Source organism: Diabrotica virgifera, chromosome 9 (genome assembly GCF_917563875.1).
Source record: "Diabrotica virgifera virgifera chromosome 9, PGI_DIABVI_V3a".
NCBI lineage: Eukaryota > Metazoa > Arthropoda > Insecta > Coleoptera > Chrysomelidae > Diabrotica > Diabrotica virgifera.
Genome location: NC_065451.1, coordinates 76,506,348 through 76,533,512, shown reverse-complemented (window position 1 = coordinate 76,533,512; position 27,165 = coordinate 76,506,348). Strand labels below are relative to the sequence as shown.

Genomic DNA, 27,165 nt, shown 5'->3' with positions numbered 1-27,165 from the left:
GGAAATTGACCAAAAAGTGATAGAGAATTGCTTCATGAGAGAGAATCTGACAAACTCCTATAAACTTGAACTGATACTTTATAACAAAACAAAAGGAGCTGTTGACCTAGTAGACAAAATGGCACAACAGTACACAGCACATCGCCAAACACGCAGGCGGCCCATGGTAATGTTTAATCATCTGTCAGATATTTCAGCCATAAACGCTTTCAAAATTTGGAAAATAAAAAATCAGAATTAAGATAGGAAAAATTTGGATGTTATCTACAGATTGATACCAAAACCCAAATAATGCGCACTTTCAGTTACGTCAAATGATGAAAATTGCATATCCCTAATTGGAGGTTTCTGACGTTCCCCCTGGAGCTAACAGAGCTACGGGAGAAGAATGACAAATGTCACAGAAGATCACTGTTACTTATGCCAGAGCAAAAAGCCCAAAAGTCCCGATATTACTGTATTGTGTGTAAAAACTTTGCATGTGCTGCTCACTCTGTGAAAAATTTCATGTATTTGTCTTGCAACGATAATTATTTTTTTAAGAAGAAATAAGCACTTTCTTTGTAAAATTATGTTTCATAGTATAACAAACAAGTTCTAATTATCTTTCAAATCAATTTCCTCGACTTTGACATATAAAAAATTGATTTACGGATGGATTTACACCCCGCACCGTTGTTTACGTTAGAATCTAGGAACCGTCTTATGAGGGTTAAACTTTTCTCTCTCTGGGGTAAATAAGGGTGGAGCAATACCTGATCTAAAAGGTTATTTAGGGTTATAGGAACCCATAAGAAGTATAGTTTTGAGTTAGTCTCTTTATAAACATTTGTTTTATTTCTAAATTGATCCTATTATGTTAACGCTAAACAATTTATGTAAAACTTTGGTTTATGTAAAGTACCCCGCACAAACCTTATGGAAATTAGGTCCCAGTGGATTTCGTTCATACGTTGGGAAAATACTCTTTGAAGCATCCTGATAAATAGTTCTCATGGGTACAACTCAATCGTATGAAGGATTTTCAAGATATAGAGGCACAAACTCGAAAAATTTTAAGATTTACTGGGTATTCCAATTCCCTGAGTTACTGGTTATCTGACAACATGTAGAAGTTTGGATCAAGGAAAAGTATAAGTAGTCTAGGATTTTTTCCTGGCTATCCAATGGGACCTTTACTTTGACCTTGACCTTCAACGGACGTCATCTTCTAGAGTTTCGAGGGTTTTCAGCATTAAATTGATATAAACAGGTTACTCATAGGTTTTTCCGATCGCTAAACACGAATATGCCATCATAATTGACCTCCGGAGGACGTAGTGGACAGGACCACTGCAAGGGACATCTTCTTCTAGAGTTTCGATGGTTTTCGGCATTTAATTGATGCAAATGAATTACTGGAGGGTTTTTTGTGGTCGCTAAACACGAATATGCCACCAGAACCGACTCCCGGAGCACCTGGTTTCCAAGGTCAATGAAAGGGGCTCCTGGAGTTTCGAGGGCCTTTGGTACTACATTAATGCAAACGGATTAGTTATAGGTTTTTGGAGTTGCAGAACACGATAACGTGATCAGCACAAACACAGAAGCACCTGGTGCCTAAGACAGGTTATCTTCTGGAGTTTCGGAGGAATCAAATGGAGAAATCAAATGGATTACTCTTAGGTTTATAACTCCAGAAGATAACCTGTCTTAGGCACCAGGTGCTCCTGTGTCTGTGCTGATCACGTATTCGTGTTCAGCAACCCCAAAACCTGTAACTAATCCGTTTACATTAATGTAGTACCAATGACCCTCGAAACTCCAGGAGCGCCTTTCATTGACCTTGGAAACTAGGTGCTCCGGGAGTCGGTTATGGTGGCATATTCGTGTTTAGCGACCTCAAAAAACTCTCCAGTAATTCATTTGCATCAACTAAATGCCGAAAACCATCCAAACTCTAGAGGATGGCGTCCCTTGCGGTGGCCGTGGCCACCACGTCCTCCGGAGATCAATTCTGATGGCATATTCGTGTTTAGCGATCCCAAAAAACCCATGAGTAATCTGTTTATATCAATTTAATGCCGAAAACCCTCGAAACTCTAGAAGATGACGTCCGTTGAAGGTCAAGGTAAACGTAAAGGTCGCCATTGGGTAGACAGGAGAAAATCCTAGACTACCAGTACTTTTCCTTGATCCAAACTTCTACATGTTGCCAGATAACCAGTAACTCAGGGAATTGGAATACCCAGTAAATCTTATAATTTTCCGAGTTTGTGCCTCTTTATCTTAAAAATCCTTCATACGATTGAGTTGTGCCCATGAGAACTTTTTAGCAGGATGCTTCAAAGAGTATTTTCCCAAAGTATAAACGAAATCCACTGGGACCTAATTTCCATAAGGTTTGTGCGGGGTACATGTTTTTGATAAATATTTTGTAATATATCTTTAGTAGAGTATGGGTCACTTGGGCCACATAGCCAGACTGACATTGCACCAATGTCGGCAAATATTGGATCTGCATGACCGTTCGACCCGTATATTAGTATGGTTCAGAACTTTTAGTCATAACAAACCGAAACCATGCACAATGATATAATGAAGGTTTTGACCAATTAAATATAAAACAATGATATAGAAAAATCGAATAACTCAACATGTCAAAAGGGTCTCAGTTACATATCTTCTCTCCTATTAGTCCAATCGTGAGGTACAATGCCTCAAATGATAGAATTTAACGACTAGAATATAATGACACAAAATATCAAATGCAGCAGCATACCAAAAGGGGTTTAGTTACATATCTTTGCTCCTATTAGTCCAATCGTGACGTGCGGAGCCTTAAATGATAGTATTTAGTCAATAGAATACAATGACACAGAACAGTCAAATATAGCAGAATGTCAAAACGGCCTTAATTACGTATCTGGATCCTATTTGTTCAAGCGTACTGTGTGGCGCCTCAAAGGATTTAACGGACTACGACGATAAAAAGGCCTAACGTACAGAGGTGTGTGACATATTACGTAACAAAATTTAACTAATAGAATACGATTACAAAAATGTCTATTAATACAAAAAAAAGCCCCAAGGTCCACTTTTTCCTCCCGTCAACTGATCTACATACAGGGTGATTGATTAGTATCATAAAGCTCCGTAGATCCGCTATAGCAATAGATAGCAATAACAGTTAATAAAAAATTTGTATTTAACTTTGAGCTTCACATTACAAAATTAGTTACAATGATACAGGGTATTCGATAACATAGTGGCAGACCAAACTTGGTTTTTTTAAATAGAAAACCCTGAATTTTATTACCAGAGAACGGCAGTTCTCGCCAGTGGCGCACACCCACACCCCCCTACACGCGACACTATATATACACGAAATTTTCGATTTTATAAATCTGACTGAATTGAAAATTGGGCCAACTCCCATCTTAAAATTCAGGGAAAGACTCACCCATTCATATGTCAACCATCCATTTTGGTTCAAGGGTGTGGATTTTACGGCCCTTCCTATTTAGGGTCTGTTTTTCGTTCTCGTCCCCAAAACTCCCAAATACTTCGAAAATGTAAGTCCCACCTTTACGGCTTCTAATAGTACTGATCATTACCTTTCCAACGCATGTCTAATTTTGAAAATCGGTTATACCATTCAAAAGTTACCGAGCTCAGAAATATGACTCAATTTCTAATTAAAAAAGGGAAAATATTTGTGAATATGTATGTATGTATTATTTTTCTAATGATCATCTTTCAGTGCGTCACAGTTTTTCGATTTCTTTCTAACGCATTAAATTGTATGTGACAGAAAAAAAGGCACGTCCGAGATTACAGACATTTACAACATTTATTCTAGTTATTCAAGTTGTCGATAGATGGCGCCATAATAAAAAAAATAATTTTTTTTAATTAGATAATAATATTACAAATATAATCTGTATAATTTATAAGACTATACAAATAAAAGAAAATACTATTTTATAAATGCAAGAAACACATTTGATTTATTTTTATTCCAAATTGAAAATAAAATGTGACAACTGTCAGATTTAACTAAAATGTCATGTTAGAATAAATGTCATAAATGTGTATTATCTGATATTATCACGGACTTACCCTTTTTCCTATCATTTGTTACGCACTGAAAAATGCTCATGAAAAGGACAATACATATTTTTTTATGTATGTCTGTGGAAAAGTTAAACCGATCTGAATTTTTTTTCTGTGTTTGAAGAGGGGGTCAGGGCCAATTCAAAACCGGTATAGTTTGTGACTTTTGACCACCTACAAGCCAGCTATAGGACTTGGTAGGTACAAAACGGCATATTTTTTGGGGGTATATATCTTCCGTTCGCGAAGAGACAGAAGAACCACAAATACACTAAATTAATAGTGTTGAGTTAAGCATTCAAACGCTGTATAAGCCGTCAGGATCAGACATACACACGGCTCAGTATAGCCGAAAAACTGAAAAACTAAACTTTGAAAATTTTGGTTTTTCGACAATTACTCAAAATTTCAACTTACGAATTGCGCCAATAACTAAGCGTTTGTAGAAGAACTCTAGACGAATCTAACGGTGTGTACCTAATATCCGGGAAAATTCGAATTTTTAAGTTATAGGCTTCATAAGTTTGATCAAATCTATTATCTATGGGAAAAACGGTTTTCAAGCTCAATAATTCCTGTAATAGCTTCAGTTATCATACTTGACCTTAGATGTATCAGATACTACTTGTCAATACGTTTCAAACTCATGTTTAATGATCAAAATCGGTTAAGCCGTTTAGAAGTTATTAAGCTACAAAAGTATAATCCAATTAACGATTATTCCCGAAATGGTTTATGTAGTTGTAGTGATTACGACGCTAAATTTGATCTGGCAACGGGCAATCCGAGTTTATTTATCCCAATATTTTTTTTTCGATATACTTCGAATAGAAAAAAAATTTAGTGTACATTCGATGGACACTAGATCATTTGGGAGGTAATGCAACAAAGGCGACCATTTATAAAGCTTAACGTGTAATTGAGAAACATTGCATTCAACTTCATACATTTAATTTATAAATAACTTTAAAAAACTCCTGATACAAGAATAAAAAACCGCTAAACGCCGTAAAAATGAGTGGCGCGTACAATATTCCAGCTACAAAAGATCTGATATGAATATTACGTGGCGCGAAAATGTATTTTCATTTTGATGCAAAACAAAATTCTAGTTTTATTTTAAAAGATGTTTCCATGATATTTGCTAAATTTGAAGTAAACGCGCCACAAAAGAGTTTCAAAATTTAAACTGTATCAAATTGAGCCAATATTGTAGAAAAATCTTTTAAAATAAAACTAGAACTTTGTTTTGCATCAAAATGAAAATACATTTTCGCGCCACGTAATATTCATATCAGATCTTTTGTAGCTGGAATATTGTACGCGCCACTCATTTTTACAGCGTTTAGCGGTTTTGTATTCTTGTTATACAGGGTATTTACAAAGTTATAACCAATTTATATGAAAATCGTAATAAGTTCAACTCCCTGTATAAATAAAAATAAGTACAACAGCAATGGATTATTGATGCCATATTTATTTATTTATTTATTATCAAAATTTTCAAATATGTTCATTGTATTGACAATTGTATCAGAAATATCATTGATATTGCTAATTTTCTCTATATCAAATACAGGGTTAGTCAAAACGCAAACACATTATTTTCTCAGTAATTGTATATAGAATACCCTGTATTTTATATTTGTGTCTTTTTTAGCTTGCGTGAAGGGGTAGTTCTGAACTGAGTAGGGGCTCTTCTGTACTTCAAGGAAGACAAATATGCGGGGGAGTCCTCAACCTCGACACGACGCGTCCCAATGGCTGATAGGGAACGTTCCTATAGATATATAGGACAGGTGTGAATAAGGTCTTACCGCATAGCGCAGAAGCTATGTCATTAGTGATTCAAGGCCGAAGGAAAATAACCTTCTCTCAGGCTTGACATCACATATTCACAGGCGGAAATCAAATAATGATTTAACCGGCTGTTGATACTGCGGTGCAGAAGGCAAGAGGAAACCACTGCACTATTCCTTCCTAAGAGAATTCCCTGTGTATATAAGTGATAGACGGAATAGATGTGTGCAGTCAGCCGATCCGATTGACAATCGGCGTTATCCTACGTCCGGGGTGGGAGATGTGAAATGTGCTACAGGGCACAATCCGATAGGGGACCAGGTCGCAAGTGCGAAATATCCTACTGGAACATCCAATTATAACAAGATGTTTTTCCGAAAGACCCACAAAATAGGAACCTGGAACATCCAAGGTTTAGTACAGCATCCTGGAAAACTACATATAGTCGAGAAAAAAATGAAAGATCATGGCGTTTCGATTCTTGGTATAAGTGAAACCCATTGGAAGGGGACAGGACACTTTCGTCGCATTTCCGGAAACATCGTATATTTCTCGGGTAATGAACATGAAAGCAAAAATAGTGTCGCAATAATAGTTTCCTCAAAACTCCAAAACTCTGTTTGTGAATACGATACAATTAATGATAGAATCATTCACCTTAGGATTCTAGGCTCAACTTGTGTCTTACACATTATACAAATATATGCCCCTACATTAACAGCAGACGACATAACTGTGGAAAATGTTTACACTGCTTTGGAGACAACACTCGACAAAATATCAAACAAAAACATTGTAATGATAATAGGCGACTTCAATGCCAAAATTGGTAGAACTCAGCTTGATCATCATATGAGATTCACCTTGGGTCCTTTTGGTCTTGGGGAAAGAAATGAACGAGGCGATAGATTAATAGAGTTCTGTGACCAAAAAAATGTCTGTAGTGAATACCTACTTCCAACACCACCCACGAAGACTCTACACTTGGAAATCCCCGGGCGACAGAACAAGAAATCAGATAGATTTCATAATGATCAATTCAAGGTGGAAGTCCTCAGTTACTAACGTAAAAACTTATCCAGGTGCAGATTGTGGAAGCGACCACCAACTCCTTGTAGCTGTATTCCGAATACGTTTTAGAAACAAACACAAGCCCACTCCTAGAACTCCCGGGTTTACAGAGACTGAACTTTTAACTTTCAAAGAAAGAATAAACCCAGTGTTAACTGGGACAAGTACTACCCCCATAGATGATATCGAGACTTTCTGGGGAGCTTTTAAAAGAGATATATTAGATACATCTAAGCAAAGTCGCCAACCCGTAAAAAACAACAGTCGTAAACCATGGATCAGTGACCAAACATGGAAAATTATAGAACAAAGAAGGCAACTTAAAGTTTGCAGTGTTGATTTTGCAGACTATCGAAGCTTATCAAGAGAAATCCAAAGAGATTTCCGGAATGATAAAGACAAATATGTGTCTAACTTTTTCCAGGAAGTAGAAATCCACTTACATCGACATGAAACAAGAGATCTCTTTCAGAAAGTAAAGTTACTGGCTCGGGAATTCAAACCCAGAAATTACGCCATAGAGGATGAGACAGGTAATATGGTAAGCGGTATGGATGCGGTCCTGGAGACTTGGAAGAAATACTGCACAGAACTCTATAAAGCTGAAACCTCTAGCATTAATCATATAACAGCACTGCAAGTCTCAACAACAACCCTAGAACCAGATATTCTAAGGTCTGAAGTCGATGAAGCCATAAAACACCTTAAAAGAAATAAATCACCTGGTTCCGATGACATTACGGCAGAACTTTTACAGAACATGGGTGAACATGCTCTCCAATTAATGTGGAGACTGTGCAATCATGTATGAAAATTCGGCAAATGGACCAGTGATTGGTGTACCGCACTATTTACTCCCATTCATAAGAAAGGCGTAACCACAAAATGTAGTATCTACCGAACCATCGCACTAATTTCACACCCAAGTAAAATTCTGTTGAGAATCATCAAGTGTAGCATGCAGACATACCTGGATAGACAAATACCACAAGAACAGGTAGGCTTTGTGAAGGGTAAAGGCACAAGGGAGCAAATCCTTAATATGCGACAACTCATTGAGAAAGCACGAGAATTCAAAATTCCGATGATCATCTGCTTTCTGGGTTATCAGAAGGCATTTGACTGTGTAGACTGGACAGTTTTGTGGAAAGTTCTACATGAGATGGGGGTTCCTGATCATCTGTCAGCTCTGGTGAAAAGCCTATATGAGAACAGTGAAACCAAAATAAGAATTGAAAACCATAAGTCCGATCCTTTTAAAATAGGTAGAGGAGTCCGACAATGATGTATTCTATCTCCAAGTCTTTTTAATTTCTATGGGGAATATATAATGAGAAAAGCAGGCGACAAATGGAATTGCGGTATTTCTATCGCAGGAAAGAAGATCTCAAATCTCAGATATGCAGATGATACAACATTAATAACTGCATCCGAAGAAGAAATGTCCAGCCTGCTTCAGCTAGTGGAAGCCGAAAGCAATAGATGTGGTCTCAAGATCAATAAACAAAAAACAAAAATTATGATAGTAGATTATTCAAATTCACTTCAGATAACAGGAGCCTTAGACCAGTTTGAAGTGGTTAACGAGTTCAATTATCTAGGATCCTACATCAGTAATACAGGATCTTGTGAAACAGAAATACGTAGGAGAATAGGCATGGCCAAAAACGCTAAAAGTCGATTATCGAAAATCTTGAAAGATCGCTTCTTGTCGAAGAACACCAAAATAAGATTAGTACGTGCCTTAATTTTTCCCATATTTAATAACGGATCCGAAACATGGACAATGAAATCGGACGACAGAAAAAGGATTGACGCCTTTGAAATGTGGTGCTGGAGAAGAATGCTTCGGATCTCATGGACGGAACACAAAACAAATCACTCAATCCTCCAAGAGCTTAATATTCAGACTCGACTTTCCTCTATTTGCCTCTCCACCGTCTTAAAATTTTTCGGCCATATTGCAAGAAGAAGTGATGATAATCTTGAGAGATCGGGAAACGTTGAAGGGCACAGAAGTAGAGGTCGCTCACCTACTCGTTGGACGGATCAAGTACAGAAAGCCAGTGGAAAAACATTCTCTGAATCCATAAGAGAAGCTCAGGACAGAAGCCGATGGAAACAGATAGTTGCTCGTATTATAGGGAACCACGACACTCAGCAATGAGGAAACGACTGAGGAGGAGGAGGAGGAGTATTTTATATCACTATTGAAAAGTACCATTAGCGTTCTTTATATAACATTCCCTATGTCTAAATTTAATAATTTTTCAGAATATTTTCATTTTGCAGAACAAATTATTAATTAGGTGTCTAAATTTTTCCAATAATTTTAAGTAAGCCATGACTGTCGAAAACTGACAGTTCATCATAATAAAACTGTTTGTGTATTGTGTTATTAAATAGTTAAGATGAATTGTACTGTTGATTAAATGGAAGATATTATCTGGATATTGGGGGAGTGCAATAAACATGTGTTATTATCAGTAAGAATTTATCATGAACGGTTCCCTGAAAGACGACAACCTACAACAGCCAGATTTGAAAGATTGAAGGATCGGTTTAACCGCACTGGTTCATTTATGTATGAAAAACACGAACGAAAAAAAAGTACTGTAACAGAGAAAAACGAAATAACTGTGTTGCTAACAGTTACTGAAAATCCACGTACAAGTATACAAAATATGTCCAAAGCAAAGAACTAACTTACTACTGTGTGCAAAGAATTCTCGTAAAAAACAGAATGAACGCATACCGCATTCAACTGCACGAAGAATTAATTCAGGAAGATTTTCCAAAAGAGAATATTATTTTGTGAATGGGCCTAAGGTAAAATCAATCAACAGAGAGATTTCTTCGATAATGTACTATTTGGAGATGAAGCTATGTTTCATAAAAACGGTTCAGTTAATAGGCATAATTTTCATTGTTATGCCACAATTAATCCATACCATATAGTTACACAGTCAAACTAGAAACTAGATGGTCACTGAACGTGTGGGGAGATATTGTTTGTAACTATGTCGTGGAACCATATTTTTTTGAAGAAATTCTAAATGGTGAAATTTATTTAGATTTTTTGGTAAGTCAATTGCCCATATTGTTGGAAGACGTTCCACTTAGTATACTTACGTGAAAAAATGTGGTTTTTGCATGACGGTGCTCCTGTTCACCATAATGCATTGATTCAAAGTAAACTTGACGATCGCATTTATGATGGATTGGAAGAAATGGACCAGTAGCGTGGTCACCCAGATCACCAAAATTTAGTACCTCATGTACTAAACTGGACTCATGTTTTTTGGGTTACGTTAAGAATGAAGTTTATAAGGACTTCCTGTCTGGGTCTCTACTCGAGAATACGTTTTGTTCAGCTGCCGTCCTTCGTTCACTCGACGTGCCCTGCCCAGTTTCATTTTTAAGGTCGATATTCCTTTGATTGCGTCGGTTACTCCCGATCTCCGGAGCAATTCTGAGTTTTTTATCTGGTCTCTGTTAAATGTTAAGACGAGGGGTTTGTTGTACTCTATACATTTTTTGATGAGGCCTTTAATAGATGGATATTTGTGCCGAAGCCTGACCTGAATCCTGCCTGCTCAGATAATTAGTAAAAGCCCATTTTGTTCTGTTGTAAAAAGCTTACATATGTGTGAGATGAGGTTAATTAATAATAAACGTTTATTCAAATCAGTAGTTATTACAATAATTTACAATTTCAGTTTACTTACAATAAAATAAACGTAAAAAAGTCTTAAAAGCATAAACATGCTTATTGACTTAATCTGCCTAATATTGACAGGTTTATGTTTATTGTTTTTTTTTTACAAATCATTAGGTATTTTATTTTTACAGTTTCTAATCTAATTTCTATGTTTTTTATCTAGTATAATTTAAATTTATTAAATTGTTACACAACTCCCTTTTTTCTTTTACCCAAGCAATAACTAATTTTTTATACCTACAAATAAAATTTTTTGATATTTTTAAAATTTATGGGCAATTCATTGTATATTCTTGGAGCAAAATATTTAATTGACCGTTGCGTGATTGTTTTTAAAGTGTGAAGACATTCGACATTCAATTTTCTTCTTGTTTCATAATTTGACACCTTTACTTTAAGAGGAATTTTATCTTTATGAATATTTTTAAGTAGCTCTAAGCAGTACAATTGCCGAACATCAAGAACCTGAGTTTCATGAAAAAGTTGGTCTGAGGGATATGTTCTTCGTTTTCCATAATATTAGTTTAAGAAACCATTTCTGAGTACATATTTTGAAGGGTCACCAGAAGGCAATCAGCTACTCCACCCCATCCTTAAATCCCATATACAAGATGAGATTGTCCTAGAGACAAGTAAAGCATTTAAAGCTGTTCAACATCCAAAAACTCTTTTAAACAGCGGAATTTTGGTAGCAGTCTTCGTATTTTTCTTATAATATTTTTTAGTCCAATTTAAGGTGCCTGTCAATTATAACTCCTAAATATTTTATGTACTCTGCTTTAAATATTTGTTTTTTATTTATTTTTAATGAACTAAAAGTTGGCAGATAATTTTTATATATTGCAAAAAGTATATATTTAGTTTTTTCATAATTTATTGTGAGTTTGTTTATTTGCAACCATGATTTTATAATTTTAAAGTCTTGATCTGCTATAATTTTAAGATCTTCCCAATTATCGGCCTTATAAAAAATTGCAGTGTCATCAGCAAATCTAATTATGTTTTCAACAGTTTTTAGTTTGAGCATGTCATTAACATAGAGTGTAAAAAGTAGAGGGCCTAATACGGTCCCTTACGTTACGCCATAATTAATTACTTCAGGATCACTTTTGACACCATCAATTTCTACAAATTGTTTTCTGTCAGTTAAGTAATTTTTTAGTAATGTCAAAACCCGTCCTCTCAGACCATACTTCTTAAGTTTTTTCAACAAGATCTCGTGAGATATCGTGTCAAACTCCTTAGAGAGATCGACGAATATGCATAAACTACGTTTATTAGACTCAAAAGCTTCTGATATTTGTGATGTTAGTTTACAAAAATAGCATCTTTTGTCGATTTTCTTTCTCTAAGACCTTATTGGCAATCCGATACTATACTAAACCTATCCAAAAAACTTACTAACCTATTTTTTAAAATTTTTTGGAAAAAAACAGACAACAAAGAGACTGGTCTGTAGTTAATCACGTCTTCTTTATTTCCTGTTTTAAACAGAGGTTTGATTTGCCGTCAGGGGACCATCACAGCCAGGAGATTTTTTGTTTTTAAAGATTGTATTGCATTTACCACTTCTTTTTGGTCAACGAGATACAAGTACATGCTGCTTTCTATCCTATCTATTTCCTCAATCTGGTCATTGCAAATGGGTATTTTTTGTGCATACGTTTGTCCTAATGTACTGTAATGTGTATTAAATTCATTTGAAATTTCTTTTCTGTCAGTTATTATTTCTCCTGTTTTGGTTTTAACCGATTAAATTTTTGTATGTCCTTTTATTTTTCCGCACAATGAATTAATTACATTCCAAAGTGATGAAGAAGAGGTCTTATTTTTTCAATTCTTTGTTTTGTATAATTTCTTTTTGCAGTTTTATCCAAAACTCTTAATTTATTTTTATAGTCTGTATATCGTTGTTTTTTTTAGTTATCTGAGTTATCTGAGGGATCTGGGATTAGCTGATCATACAATCTATGTTTTTCATGTACAGACTTTAAAAGTCCCTCTGTCATCCAATCTTTTTTAAAAGTAGTTTTTAGATCATTTCTTTTTAAAATAATTGTATTTTTGTTTATTGAATTTAAAATTTTGTCGATGAAAAGTTGTACCGCTTCATTTTTATTTGTCTCATTGTAAATATCCAACCATCTTTCCTGCTTCAAATTGTTTTTTTTAGATTTTTGTAGTTGATGTACTTCTTTATTATTATTTTGTTTTCTTTGGTTTTAGTTAGAGTAGGGATGGAAACTGCGATTGGATAATGATCTGAAGTTGTATTATTTTCAAATACAAATGAACTTATGTTAGTGTAATCAGCAGGCCTTTTTATAAAGAAATGGTCTATACAAGTTTGACTTCTAGGTCTAGTTGTTTTATTTATATAAGACAATAAATTTTGAGAAGCTAGAAATTTTGGTATTCTTCAGTGTGATCTAGATCCTCAAACAAATTAATATTCATATCACCAACTAATATATAAAAGCATATTCGTTTTTTACTTATGAGGTATTGATGCAAATCCTGATTAAAACTATTTATGTTCATTATCGGTGATTTATAGATAGGGCTCAAACATATTTTGGTTTTATTATTATTTTTGTTTAAATCACGATAAATGTATAATAAATCGTAATTTTTTAACAAAAATGGGGTTTTATCAATATCATCTAGAATGTATGTCTCCGTAAGAACTAATATGTCAAAGTTTACATTTAGAGTTGACAAAAACAAACAAAAATTATCAAAATTCTTACCTATACTGCTAACATTACAATGAATTATTTTTAAGTCATTTTTTATCGTCACTGCGTAATCCTTATTAAAACTATCACTACTTACACATTTTGTGTCCACTTTTTCTTCTTCGTAGTCTCTAACATAGTTATCCATTTTTTAACTAACACACACTAATTATTTCCGCACAATTTGCATTACATATGTAGATGTACTAGTATACACATTTAATGTTGTTCGTTTGACTTGGTTTTAATTTTTTTCTTTTCTTCAGACGAAGGATTTGATGTAGTGGATGACTTTTGCGGCTTGGTTGATTTTCCAGTAACAGCAGACACAGATGGATGTTTTTTTGGCGTTGGCTTTTTTTCATTAGCCTCGAGTATTTTCGGTTTATTTTGTTTTCTATTTTTTCTTCTGTCTTCTGTCCAATTGGTCTATAGTTTGCAAAATTTGTAAATCTCCTTTTTTGAAAATTAGAATGACCACTGCATTTTGTCATTGGGGTGGTGTTGTTCCTTTTTCAAAGCAGTGTGTGAAAAGTATGGTAAGCGTTTGTATCATTTTCTCGCCTCCTAATTTTATGGCTTCAGCAACAACCCTATCATCGTTAGGTGACTTATTGTTTTTTATTTGTAAGAGAGCTTTTCCTCTACAGTAACATCTGTTATGTCTTCACAGGCCTGGTTTAGAACCTTTAGCATGTTATCATTGGGGACATTTTATTCTGTTTTGTTGTAGAGTTCGCTGTAAAATTGTCCTACCCTACAGCTTGTAGAATTTCCTGTTTATGTCGTATTTTTTCGCCCTTTGTGTTTTTCTCTTTGTAACTGTTTTTCTTTCCTATTGACTGTTTTCTTAAGAAGACTTTTAAACTTTTGTTCTCTTCTATTACTTTTGATAACTCTCTGGTGTTGTAGTCTTTTATGTCTTTTCTGATGTTTTTTGTGATTTGTTTGTTTAGTTCTCTAATTTTTGTTAGATTGGTTCCGTATTTATCTGTTAGATGCATTCTTTCCTCTAGTAAAGTTTTCGTGCTTAGGATCAGTTTTTCTTCATCTTTTTGGTTTTTTTTAGAACATTTTTAGCTGTAATTATAAAGTTGATTTCGTTTTTGACGGTACGTACCATCAGGGTTTATCTAAGTCCATTTGTTTTGGGGTTCCTTTTAAAGAAAGAACTTTTTTAACTGGAATAGCATCAGAAAAATGAACGTGGAGAAAAAACAGTTTCGTAGCTGATATTTTGGACATAATCTTGTAACGACTTTCATCTAAAGTGTCCTTTTTTCCTAGACTATCATGTAAAATGGCACAATATCTTCAGCTACTATTATATAATACATAAAATACAATATATACACAATTCAAAAAAAATATATAACAACAAAAAATGCCAGTTCTGAGAGAAATACAAAGAAATGTACAGGTATACAACTTAGAGTAACATTAACACAAAAAACAAAAACTAGTGAAATCAAATGTAATTTTGTTAGAACAAAAAATAGTGAACAGTTAATGGATGAAAAATTTACAAAATCAATTAAATATTGGCTGTCTTTTTCTATTCTATGTTTTCTTCGGTTTACCACATTGTTTGACCATGTCTCGGCTTATCAATCTGTAACAACAAGAAAGTACGTTACACCTCTAGAAACGAAGCATTTCAAAATCGAAAAATTACTGGGCGCAATTTTTTTATTGCAATATCTGGGGGAAGTCATTAGAAAAGGCGTACCATCTAGTAGATATTGAAATTTTTACTTGCTGCCCCTATGTTGCGATGTCTTGATTACACGAAGCCGTTTGTAGTTCAAACAGATGCTTCTGGGTACGGCATATAGTACACTAATCCTCTCAAAAAGGTAAGAATATTTTTTATATTATATGATTTTATTAAAATTATATATCTTGTCAACATGTTATATTAATCCTGTGTGGGTGATACATTGAATCTCAAATATCGATATATTTTCTAATATATCAAAAGTTGAATATCGATATAAAAATATCGATAAAATTTTAAAATATATCGATATATTTAATTTATCGATACATCGTTGCCATTCCTAGTCACGAACGTAATTATTCTACAACTGAGCGTGAATGTCTCGCGGTTTTATAGGCCGTTGAAAAATTGCGTCGTTATCTGGAAGGTGTGGCACTTAGCCTCATAACAGTTTATTATCGCTTCAGAATCTGAAGGATTTAAATGGTCCTTTGGTATGTTAGCCTGTTCGTCTTCAAAAGTTTAATTTCAAGAGTATTCATAAGACAATGTCTTTCCTGATTAGTCATCTAGGTCTGTTCCCGTTGTTGATGCTTTGGAAACTAAAGCTGTTTCGGATTTTGTTTGTTTGGATTCTAATAAGTGGTATCAGAAAATGTTGTTGAGGGTTCGAGATAATCCCTTACATTTTTGTAGTTGGAGGGAGGCTGATGGTAAGCTATGGAAATATGTAGCTTCGCCATATCCTTCTTTTGTCTCCATCTTCGGATTGTTGGAAGCTGATAGTACCTAAAAAGGATAGGCCTCGTATTATTTCGAATTTTCATGAACCACCCACTGCAGGGCATGTTGAAGTGTTCAAAACAGATTCGAAGATTGCGGAACGGTTTTGTTGGCCATAGCTGAGGAGTGATGTCGCTAAGTTCATACGTCGTTGTAACATATATGTGCTGAGTATAAGGTTTCTCAAGAACGCCCCACGGACAAAATGGTCTCCATCCCAAATCAGATGGTCCGTGGGAGTTAATCTCTATAGATTTAGTTGGACCTTCACCGAGATCTAAGCAAGGTCATACTTTTGAAATATTGAATCATCATACTTTTGTTTTGAATGTTACCAATTATTTGAGTAAATTTGTGTTTTGTTCTTCGAAAAGCCACTGGTGATGCAGTGGTTAAGAAATTAGAGAATGATGTATTTTTGCTGTTTGGTGTTCCTAGGGTAACAATAAGTGACAACGGGCCACAATTCTGTTGTACATAATTCAAAAAGCTTGCCGATGCCTGTGGTTGTAAGATCAAGTTTAGTGCAAATTATCATCCTAGGGCTAACCCCACAGAGAGCACTATGAAGACAATGTTGGCCATGTATGTCTCTGATAATCATCAAACGTGGGATGTATATCTTCAAAAAATTGCTTATGCCCTTAGGACTTCTTGTAGCATTCATCATGCTGCTCTCCTTAAAATCCCCTTAAAACCTCCTTAAGAATTCCCTTAACTGCGCTTATACCTCTCGATTTAAAGTGCGGCAACATAAGTTCGAACAGGGAAGAGGAGGGCGATACGCCAACGTTAGCGAAGCTAACGTTGAAATGAGTTAGTTGGTCAGAAAACTCGTTGAAGACAGACACGTCACACACCGAGATTTATTCTCATTTATTTATTAAGTGGCGGAATTGGATCCAACATTAGAATGGGAACGAAAAATATATAACTAGAAGTAAGTAAAACACCAGCCATTTCCAGAACTGTTATTAAATCAAAATTAAATATATTATTAGTCAAACTTTTCTGCATAAAAAGAATCCATTATCCGGCTTGTCTGTGTGTTCCAAGTAAGTAGTATATTATATTTATCATTTCTTCGTCTTAAAATCCAATTCATAATCGCAGTTATTTGTTAGTTATCCGTCGTGATCAATTTTGGTTAAGAAACTACATAAATTCCAAACTATAGTATATCATTTATTCATTTGCAAAGAACATAATAATGTCATCTTTTTTTTACTGTCAGACTTTAATTTAAGTTTACTTCGTGTTTTATCATTAGGCTTTTTCTTTAATTTTTTGTATGAGGTGATAAAAAAAAGTTTCAACTGACAGTGTCGAACATTCCGTATCACGCGCATATTCCATGCTAATGCGCAAGTCCCTTTTCATGCTTGCATTGGAAGTAGCGTCAGAAATTTTGACATGTCATAGACGTAACCTAATATTTTTGTTTTGGTCCGGTACGGTAAATCTTTACTGTTACACTTATTGTAATAAAGAATAACTGGAATTTCATAAAGGTTAAATTTTATATCCGTCACTTACTTATGTACCATTTATATTGTGGTAGCAACTCTTCTCAACTAGCGGTTCATCCGTAGAGTTTGCATTTTGGGAGGACCATTACCTGATTTCACTACGACCAGGATCTTCAGTAGAACTTACACACAGTAGCCGACCAGTTTTTACAGTGCCAAGAGGACATTCTAAGCTGGACATTCAACCTTTTTACTTTTAGTAGCTGCTGTGCAAGATAAGTTTTATTTGCTTTTCATTACTTACCTCTTTTTGTTATTACATATTTGATTACAATTGTACACTTCCTCATATGCATATGATCAAGTAAACTATATATATTTTTCTTGATATATTTTTGGATTCTTTGATAGGGGTTTTGTTTTTGTTAAATATAAGTAATATGTAGGTTTTTTTTTTCGAATAAATAAAATCAGGTCTTGGTGGTAAATAATAATTACAAATAAGTGAATCTTAAAATTGAATAGGGAAGAGGATTATTTAAATTTATATCGAGGTTTTAAAAATAGGGAATACGTTTAGTAGGGTTTTAAATAGGATATAAAGAGTCTCTGACCAGCTCATTTATATAATTAGTACGTTTGCTAGGTGAGATATTTATTTTGAGGTAACCTTTGTTGTTCTTTTCTTGTATCTCACCTATTCTAGGTTTATTTAGGTTACATTACTAACTTTTAGTATTAAGACATTTTGCTATTCCCACGGACTTTGATTTTTGAACCCGTGTTGAGCTGCCCCCCCCCCCACTTGCAAAAATTAAAAAACAAATAGCCCTGGTTTATGAGCTATTTATGAGCTCTCATTTTCCGCAAATTAAAAATTTTGAGCTCGTTCCACTGAGCAGGAATTTAATATTTTAGTTAGGGCTGACTTAAAAATAGGAATACTGAATCGATTTTTGCGGCAGAATTACGAGCTATTTATGAGCTCTTGAAATGATATAGTTTCGATTTTTGAGCTCATCCCCTTCACCCCCAAACAACCCTTTAATTGATTTAACTTAAGAGAAGAATGCTGAGGAAACTTAAAATATTCGTATTGCGGATATAATTCCTATAGCTTATATATTCTAAGAATAAACTATTAAATCACGTGCATTTCGATTATTGAGCTACAACCCCTTCGCAAGAAAACTACTCATCTTCCCGGCTTAAGAGAGAGTTGAACTTAAAATGCATTAAATTAATTATTTGGCGACTACATATCATTTAACAATTTATGAGATCACAAATTACGCGCATTTAGATAAGTAAATTGCAATTTATTTTGTATAGTGCAGTCACTGAAGGTAAAAATCAACGATTACATACCTTCAATTTCGGTGAACCTTCATCGATTTTCACGAAAATTGGTCAGTGGTTAGATGATACCTCAAGAAACAAAGGTGAAATGATGCCACCTTGCGCCTTTACCCTGAGGGTAGATACCGCCCCTTCTCGGAGGTGAAAATTATTTTATAAAAAATAACTGCACAAATCAATAAAAGGACAAATTATAAGCTACATTTGTTGTATAAAGTTATTAGAATAAGTCAATACTTTTTAAGTTATTAAAGATCAAAGATTTTAATTATTCGTGAAAAAATGCATGATTTGAAGCGGTTTTTCGTAAATCACTGAAAAACTGTAAGTTTTTACAAAAAAGGTAATAGTAGTTTAATTCGTATAGCTTATATTCTAAGAATAAACTCTTAAATCACGCGGATTTCGACTATTAAGTTACAACCACTTCGCAAGAAAACCATCCCATATTCCCGGCTTAAGAGAGAGTTGCACTTAAAATAATTTAAATTAATTATTTGGCGACTACATACCGTTTAATAATTTATGAGCTCGCAAAATATACGCATCTCAATTATTGAATTGCAATTTTCTTTCTATGGTGCAGTCACTGAAATAAAAATCAACTATGACCTTCGATTTTTTTTTTATGACTTTATTGCTTTTTTTTTCAAAAAAAAATACAAACTAGACAAACAGTAATAATTATAATAAGCAAAAGGCGACGTTCGCTCTTAGATGATGTTCCTATAAACACCAGCTAAGAAGCGCTCTTCCACGTAACCGCAATACAAATAATTACTATTATATATATATATATATATATATATATATATATATATATATATATATATATATAAATCCTACTATCAATTTGGCATCGATACATTATGCATTTACCATCAATTTGGCATCGTCTTGCAAAGTGGCATCTGTATATCGATGCCACTTTACACTACCTTAATAACTTTTTTCCTGTACTTGTTAGCAGAAGTCTAATCAACTCTGTAGTTAGAGATTTGATTCCTTGATGTTACTTTAATATATCAGCTTTCTTTGTTTATTCCTTACTGACTTATATAAGTTTATTCCATAAAATGTTTGAGTTCAAAATGATGGCACAGTGAAAATATTATATACATTTAGTTCAGTGTTTTACCGTTTTGTCGCTGCCGCTATATACATGAAAACGTATATCCCACTTTCATTATCAATCATTTTGGCATCAGAAATTTGGCATCACTGTTGAATACAATATTATCCACAACGAAAAATAGGCAATTTGAGAATGTATATATTATTTTCATCAACAAATCATTCTGGCATCAAGTTGTTTTCACCCAATTTTGAAAAAATGTGAAAGCTTATAATCCAAGGATGGTACTAAAGGTGAGAAATTTGACCTAAACTATCTGTCCGTCGGTCTGTCCGACCGCGAATATAACTCTTACGTCATTATACCAGGTAGAATGACAAATGAGGTGTCAAATGAAAGCGTATAATCCAAGGATGGTACTAAAGGTGAGATATTTGACTTAAACTTTCTGTCCTTCGGTCTGTCCGACCGCAAATATAACTCCTCCGTCATTATACCAGGTAGAATGACAAATGAGGCGTCAAATGAAAGCTTATAATCCAAGGATGGTACTAAAGGTGAGAAATTTGACTTAGGCTGTCTGTCCGTCGGTCCGACCGACCGCGAATATAGCTCCTCCGTCACTATACCAGGTAGAATGACAAATGAGGTGTCAAATAGAAGCTTATAATCCAAGGATGGTACTAAAGGTGAGACATTTGACTTAGGCTGTCGGTCCGTCCGACCCCGAATATAACTCCTCCGTCATTATACCAGGTAGAATGACAAATGAGGTGTCAAATGAAAGCTTATAACCAAAGATGGTACTAAAGGTGAGAAATTTGACTTAGGCTGTCTGTCCGTCGCGTCGGTCAGTCCGACCCCGAATATAGCTCCTCCGTCATTATACCAGGTAGAATGACAAATGAGATGTCAAATGAAAGCTTATAATCGAAGTATGGTACTAAAGGTGAGACGTCGGTCCGTCCGACCGCGAATATAACTCCTCCGTCATTATACCAGGTAGAATGAAAAATGAGGTGTCAAAAGAAAGCTTATAATCCAAGGATGGTACTAAAAGTGAGAAATTTGACTTAGGCTGTCTGTCCGTCTGTCCATCCGACCGCGAATATAGCTCCTCCGTCATTATACCAGGTAGAATGACAAATGAGATGTCAAATGAAAGCTTATAATCCAAGGATGGTATTAAAGGTGAGAAATTTAACTTGGGCTGTCTGTCCGTCGGTCCGTCCGACCGCGAATATAACTCATCTACTATACCAGGTAGAATGACAAAAGAGGTGTCAAATGAAAGCTTATAATCCAAGGATGGTACTAAAGGTGAGAAATTTGACTTACGCTGTCTGACCGTCGGTCCGTCCGACCGCGAATATAGCTCCTCCGTCAATATACCAGGTAGAATGACAACTGAGGTGTCAAATGAAAGCTTATAATCCAAAGATGGTACTAAAGGTGAGAAATTTGACTTAGGCTGTCTGTCCGTCGCGTCGGTCAGTCCGACCCCGAATATAGCTCCTCCGTCATTATACCAGGTAGAATGACAAATGAGATGTCAAATGAAAGCTTATAATCGAAGTATGGTACTAAAGGTGAGACGTCGGTCCGTCCGACCGCGAATATAACTCCTCCGTCATTATACCAGGTAGAATGAAAAATGAGGTGTCAAAAGAAAGCTTATAATCCAAGGATGGTACTAAAAGTGAGAAATTTGACTTAGGCTGTCTGTCCGTTTGTCCGTCCGACCGCGAATATAGCTCCTCCGTCATTATACCAGGTAGAATGACAAATGAGATGTCAAATGAAAGCTTATAATCCAAGGATGGTATTAAAGGTGAGAAATTTGACTTGGGCTGTCTGTCCGTCGGTCCGTCCGACCGCGAATATAACTCCTCTACTATACCAGGTAGAATGACAAAAGAGGTGTCAAATGAAAGCTTATAATCCAAGGATGGTACTAAAGGTGAGAAATTTGACTTACGCTGTCTGACCGTCGGTCCGTCCGACCGCGAATATAGCTCCTCCGTCAATATACCAGGTAGAATGACAAATGAGGTGTCAAATGAAAGCTTATAATCCAAGGATGATACTAAAGGTGAAAAATTTGACCTAGGCTGTCTGTCCGTCGATCCCTCCGACCGCGAGTATAAATCCTCCGTCATTATACCAGGTATAATGGCAAATGAGGTGCCAAATGATAGCTTATAGTTCAAGCATGGTATTAAAGATGAAAAATTTTACCTAGGCTGTCTGTCCGTATGTCTGTCCATCCGCGAATACAACTCCTCCGTTATTAATACAGATAGAATGACAAATCGGGTGTCGAATGAAAGCTTTTAACTTAAGGATGGTATTATTAAAGATGAGAAATTTGACGTCGGAGTTCCGGTTTTAGAGTTGCAACCGTAAGTATTTACTATTTTAAAGTTGCCGAAAGAGAATAAGTGATATATTATTCAACGTGGCTTAGCAAGATGAGAACAAATGTAAAATTTTGGTTTTTACGTAATTTCCGCTTAAAAAGTTATAACCGGAAATGCCATTATTCGCGGTGTGCAAGTACTTGGAACGGATACGAGAAACGATCGTGCGCGAATAGCGGAGAAATATTGCAACTTTCTTAAATAATTCATATTGTCCATTGAAATTGTCAAATTGACGTACATTTCATACCTACTGTCATTGAAGAAGAAAAATTATATGTTGCTCTGCAATATTGATATTATATGCAATTATTATATGAAGGCAAATTAAATTAATTGTATTTTGCTTGCAGTACTGCATTTTAATAACTAATTTTATTTACTACATACAATTGTTTACGTTTTAATAACATAACCTGAATCTTATTTTTTCTTCTTATTATTTTTTTGGATTATGGCCTTGACAATTATCCAGTAACCAGGACTAATATAATTGGCCAATATAATTAAAAGTGCGAATAAAGTTGCAGAGCGTAGAAACCAGGTGTCGTTTTGCCGAACTTGCACGGTCCCAATAGACTCAGAAATAGTATACGAACACATAAATCGAAGCGTATTGAAAGGTTTGAATCTTTAGAGTTATTTCTGTGTAAACAGTTTAGTAAAAATGACTCAAAATTAGTAAATTTGTATATCAATCCACGCAAAGTTACACGAAGAATTCAAATATCGACTTCCAATTCTACTTTCGATTACTTTGGGTGAAAACCTAGGACTTACGAAGTCCAATTACTTGTTTTCTTTAAAAATAAGACATGTCATAAATATGCCTTAGGCATCATAGAAGACAATGACACAGAAAAATCAAACAAGCAGCAGGTCAAAAGGGCCTTAGTTATGTATCTTCGGTCCTATTGGTTCAATCGTGACGTACAGCGCCTGAAACGATGGGATTTAACTGGCAGAATACGATGGTGTAGACAAATGAAAATGACGGCATGTAATAACACTTTAAAATTGTAGAAATAAAATGGATTAACGCACATGGTATGACATATTATGTGAGAGTATTTAACAAATAGAATACGATTACATACGTCCAGTTTTTGACAAGCGACTTCTCTACATATGATAAACGCGAAAGGGCCCCAACGTTCACTGTTCGACATAGGCCTCCCGTTCACTGCACATACCCACTGCTTTCTGACGCTGTGACTTAAGAGGATAGGATTTAACGAATAAAACGACAAAGAAGACTAAACAAGGCAGATCACGGGAAAAACACAACTGTCCGTTTTATACTCCACAGGGAAGCATCAAATATTCAACGTAAGGATATATTATAGTATAACGGTATGATAAATCCTTTTCTTTTTTTTTTTTTTCATTTAGTGCATTCCGTACGTTTTTTAAACATAATCAGGAGAAGTTGTTGAATTTCTGAAGTCTATAAAAGAATTTCTTAACAAACCTTTTTTTAATTGTGTTATGGATTATTTTTAAGAATGTGTTTAAAAGGTAGCTCACAGGCTTATTGTTCAATGGTCTTATCACTTTTAAACGCCTGTCTTTTTTGTAGGACTATTAATTGTGATTTCAAACATTCTAGCGGGACAATGCCTTTTGTGTAACTGAAATAAATATTGTTATCCATTTAATTTTTTTCCTCAATTAATTGAATGCCTCCTACTGGTGTTTGGTCTAAGCTTACCGCTTTTCCCCATTTAAGCTAAACTGCTCGTCAAAAGTTAGGGATATAGAAAATTATGCTCATTTTCATAGCTAATTTTTTCGAGAACAGATTAACGGATTCCACTAATTTTTTTTAATATTTTAGATTTTTCGTTAGTATTTACACAGTTGTGCAAAAGTTTACCCAAACTTTTTTTTGTACTTTTACCGAGTGGTATAAGTACAAAAAAGAAGTTTGAGTAAACCTCTTGTTAGGTATTAGTTACGTATCTTCACTCCCATTGGTCCAAACGTGTCGTACGGCGGCTCAAATGATAGGAATCAGTCAACAGAATACAATGACACAGAAAAATCAATTACAGTAAAATATTGAAAGGGCCTTAGTTACGTATATTCGCTGCTATTTTTCCAATCATGACGTACGGTGGCTAAAATGGTAGGAATTAACCAACAGAATACAATGACACCCAAATCCGGTGTCGGAAAGCTGGTCGAGAACACTTCGTCGACGGAAAATTGGTCGACAACAGTTGGTCGACAAACAGTTGGTCGAATGCACAATTCATCGAATGGACAATTCATCGACGAACATTTGATCGAATGGAATTTTCGTCGACAAACTGTTATTTATCTTTAGGATAAAGGGATTAATGGTGACAAACGACGGGTAACTGGAATATTGTATTATATATTTTTTTTTGGGTTTTGTTAATTTTGTACCTAAATCTTACCGGAGGTATTGCGCCTTTTATAAATGTGTAGTTGTGAATTAAGTTTTTGATAATAAAATCAAGAGGGTAAGAATCGCTTTACTTTTAAACTCTTCACTTTTGGCGCATCATGGACGGCTCGTTTTTAAAAGAATCGTTTTAATTTTTTTTTGTATAAACATGCTCTTTCATTCGTTTAAATGTTGCTTTTCAAATTTTCTAATATTTATAAACAAAGCCCCGGTGAATTTTTGAAAAAAGTGGCTAACTCGGGTTTTAAGGGTTGTAGGGCATTAAATTTTTGTTTCAGTTTCTATAAGAATACCAACATGTCGAATAAAAAAATTAACTTCCTACGTGTTGTTGTTCTGAAGCTATTTTCTTGTGGCATTTTTGGAATTAACTAGTTTTGATGGGAAATAAGCCACAATTTTACTAAAAAAACTGATTTTATTAACGTTTCGACGCTCAAATCGGGTGTCGTTGTCAAAATAAAACCATTTTTTTTAGTAAAATTGTGGCTTATTTCCCATCAAAATTAGTTAATTCCCACATGTTAATGCGGTTGTTATTTTAATTGTTTATTCGCGAACTCAATCGACTATAGGTGGCAGTGCAGTTGCATGAAAATGGCCGATGTAATTGGGATAATGCATTTTGATATAATTAATATTTTTATTGATGTAATTAATTAATATAAATAAATCATTCATTAAATGAACACACCAGACAAGCATTCAATCGACATTGATATATAGGTTAACGGATGTTTTGTTTAAATCTTCATCCCAATTCCTCTAGTTCAAAATAAGCGGCAGCACCCTCGCTTGAGTTCGCGAATAAGCTTAAAATAACACTACTTTTTCAAAATTATTTTATAATTATTTATAATATTTATTATAAACTTTTTATTCAAGACTTGATCTAATTTGATAAATTGAACCTTTCTCTTTGGTTTGATGTCTTTAGAATTTATGTTGACCTAATAGTTTATGCATAATAACGCTGTAGATAGAAGCTTTTTGGGATAAACAATTTCAATTTTGCAATAACTATTAGGTAAAACTTCTTGAAATTTTAACGGCTGAATACTTCTAATATTGTTCCTTTACTTACGCGAAAATAAAGCTTTTAGTGTATTTTTAGAAAAGTTATTAATTATTTTCAAAAAATCGACTTTTGAAGCTATTTTCCCAATAACTAAGCAACAAATTAACAAAAAGAACTTTCCAAACACTCATTTTAAAGAATTTTCTATGCTCTTCAGTAAAATTGTATCAGCTTTCCATACAGCATACCGGTCTCCACCTTTAATATTTACAATCAAATAGCGATCTTTAATTGTTTATATATTGTTTATAAGTTAAAAAGTACGTTTGATTTTTTGCATAATTTTTATATTGGATACTGTTGTAACTAAATTTACCCTAATGCCATAAGCAGTTCTTAGATACCTGTATCAACGGATGTCACGAAAGATGCCATTTATTTGCTAATTTCTCTGGTCTATCACACCCTTTCTTATCTGTGTTTACAATCCAAATCATTAAGCCACATAAAGAGGTAGGGCAATAAACTCACTATAGCTATAGAAATGCTTTTACTACAAAATTTTAAAAGATAAGAGTTATAACGGAACAAGTATGCATACCTGCATTTTAAGACCCAGGTAGATTTTTGGGGATGACACAATGACACTAAAAGATGGCTTTGCCGATGATTGCATTCAATTGAGATGGTAAGTAGGTATGAATCACCTCTAGTTATATTTTAATGGCTTTGTAATTTAACTTCATGGGGTACGAAAGAATTAAGAAACTTTTAAGAATTTGAAAAAACATAGTTTTTGGGGGGTTTAGGTGTTTTACACAATTTTTGAATATCCCTAAAAACTCAGTTATTTCAAATTATATATACGTAACCTATAAAAAACCTTGAGTTAGTCTATTTTGAAGTATATAAAATGGAGAAAATCCCAAAAAACTACCGAAAAAACCAGTTTTCCGGATTTTTTAAGATGGCGCACCTTACGAATAAATCTGAAAAAAGTCAGAAATACAGATTTTGATAAAATTCACAAAACGCAAAAAAATTAGACATGCAGCCATCGCCAAAAAAAGTTATACGTACCTATTAAAAAAACAAAAAACATTGAGGTTATGTACACTCGACCTTCGGGTCCATAAAAATATATGTTTTGTAAAAGCCTCAGCTGTGCGTGTGAATTTTTTGTAATTTATAATTTAATTGCAAACCAACTTAAAAAAAAATAAAATCGAAAAATTGACATTTTTTGATGTGGGGAAAGGGGAAGGGGGTGGTGGGCTAAAATTGCGGTGATTCTTAATTTTTTTAATCACATAGAACGTAAAAAAATAAAAAAAAATATTCAGGCTGTATCGACTTCAAAATAATACAGCATCATGCCAAAAGGGCCTTAGTTATGTATGTTCGGCCCTATTGATCCAATCGTGACGTACGTCGGCTGAAATGATAGGAACTAACCAATAGC

At 34.5% G+C, this 27,165-nt stretch overlaps 1 protein-coding gene across 3 annotated transcripts in view; it reads right to left on the bottom strand.

The window, feature by feature from the left end:
• Window positions 1-14,883: 14,883 nt before the first annotated feature.
• The window catches only part of LOC114341322 (hemicentin-2), a 162,116-nt gene continuing 149,834 nt past the window's right edge, over window positions 14,884-27,165 (bottom strand). For all 3 annotated transcript variants that reach the window (XM_028292114.2, XM_050662110.1, XM_050662109.1), the window contains one exon: window positions 14,884-15,037. In XM_028292114.2, coding sequence (XP_028147915.2) covers window positions 15,033-15,037 — 5 coding nt within the window. In that variant the 3' untranslated portion in view covers window positions 14,884-15,032. The remainder of the gene's footprint in view (window positions 15,038-27,165) is intronic.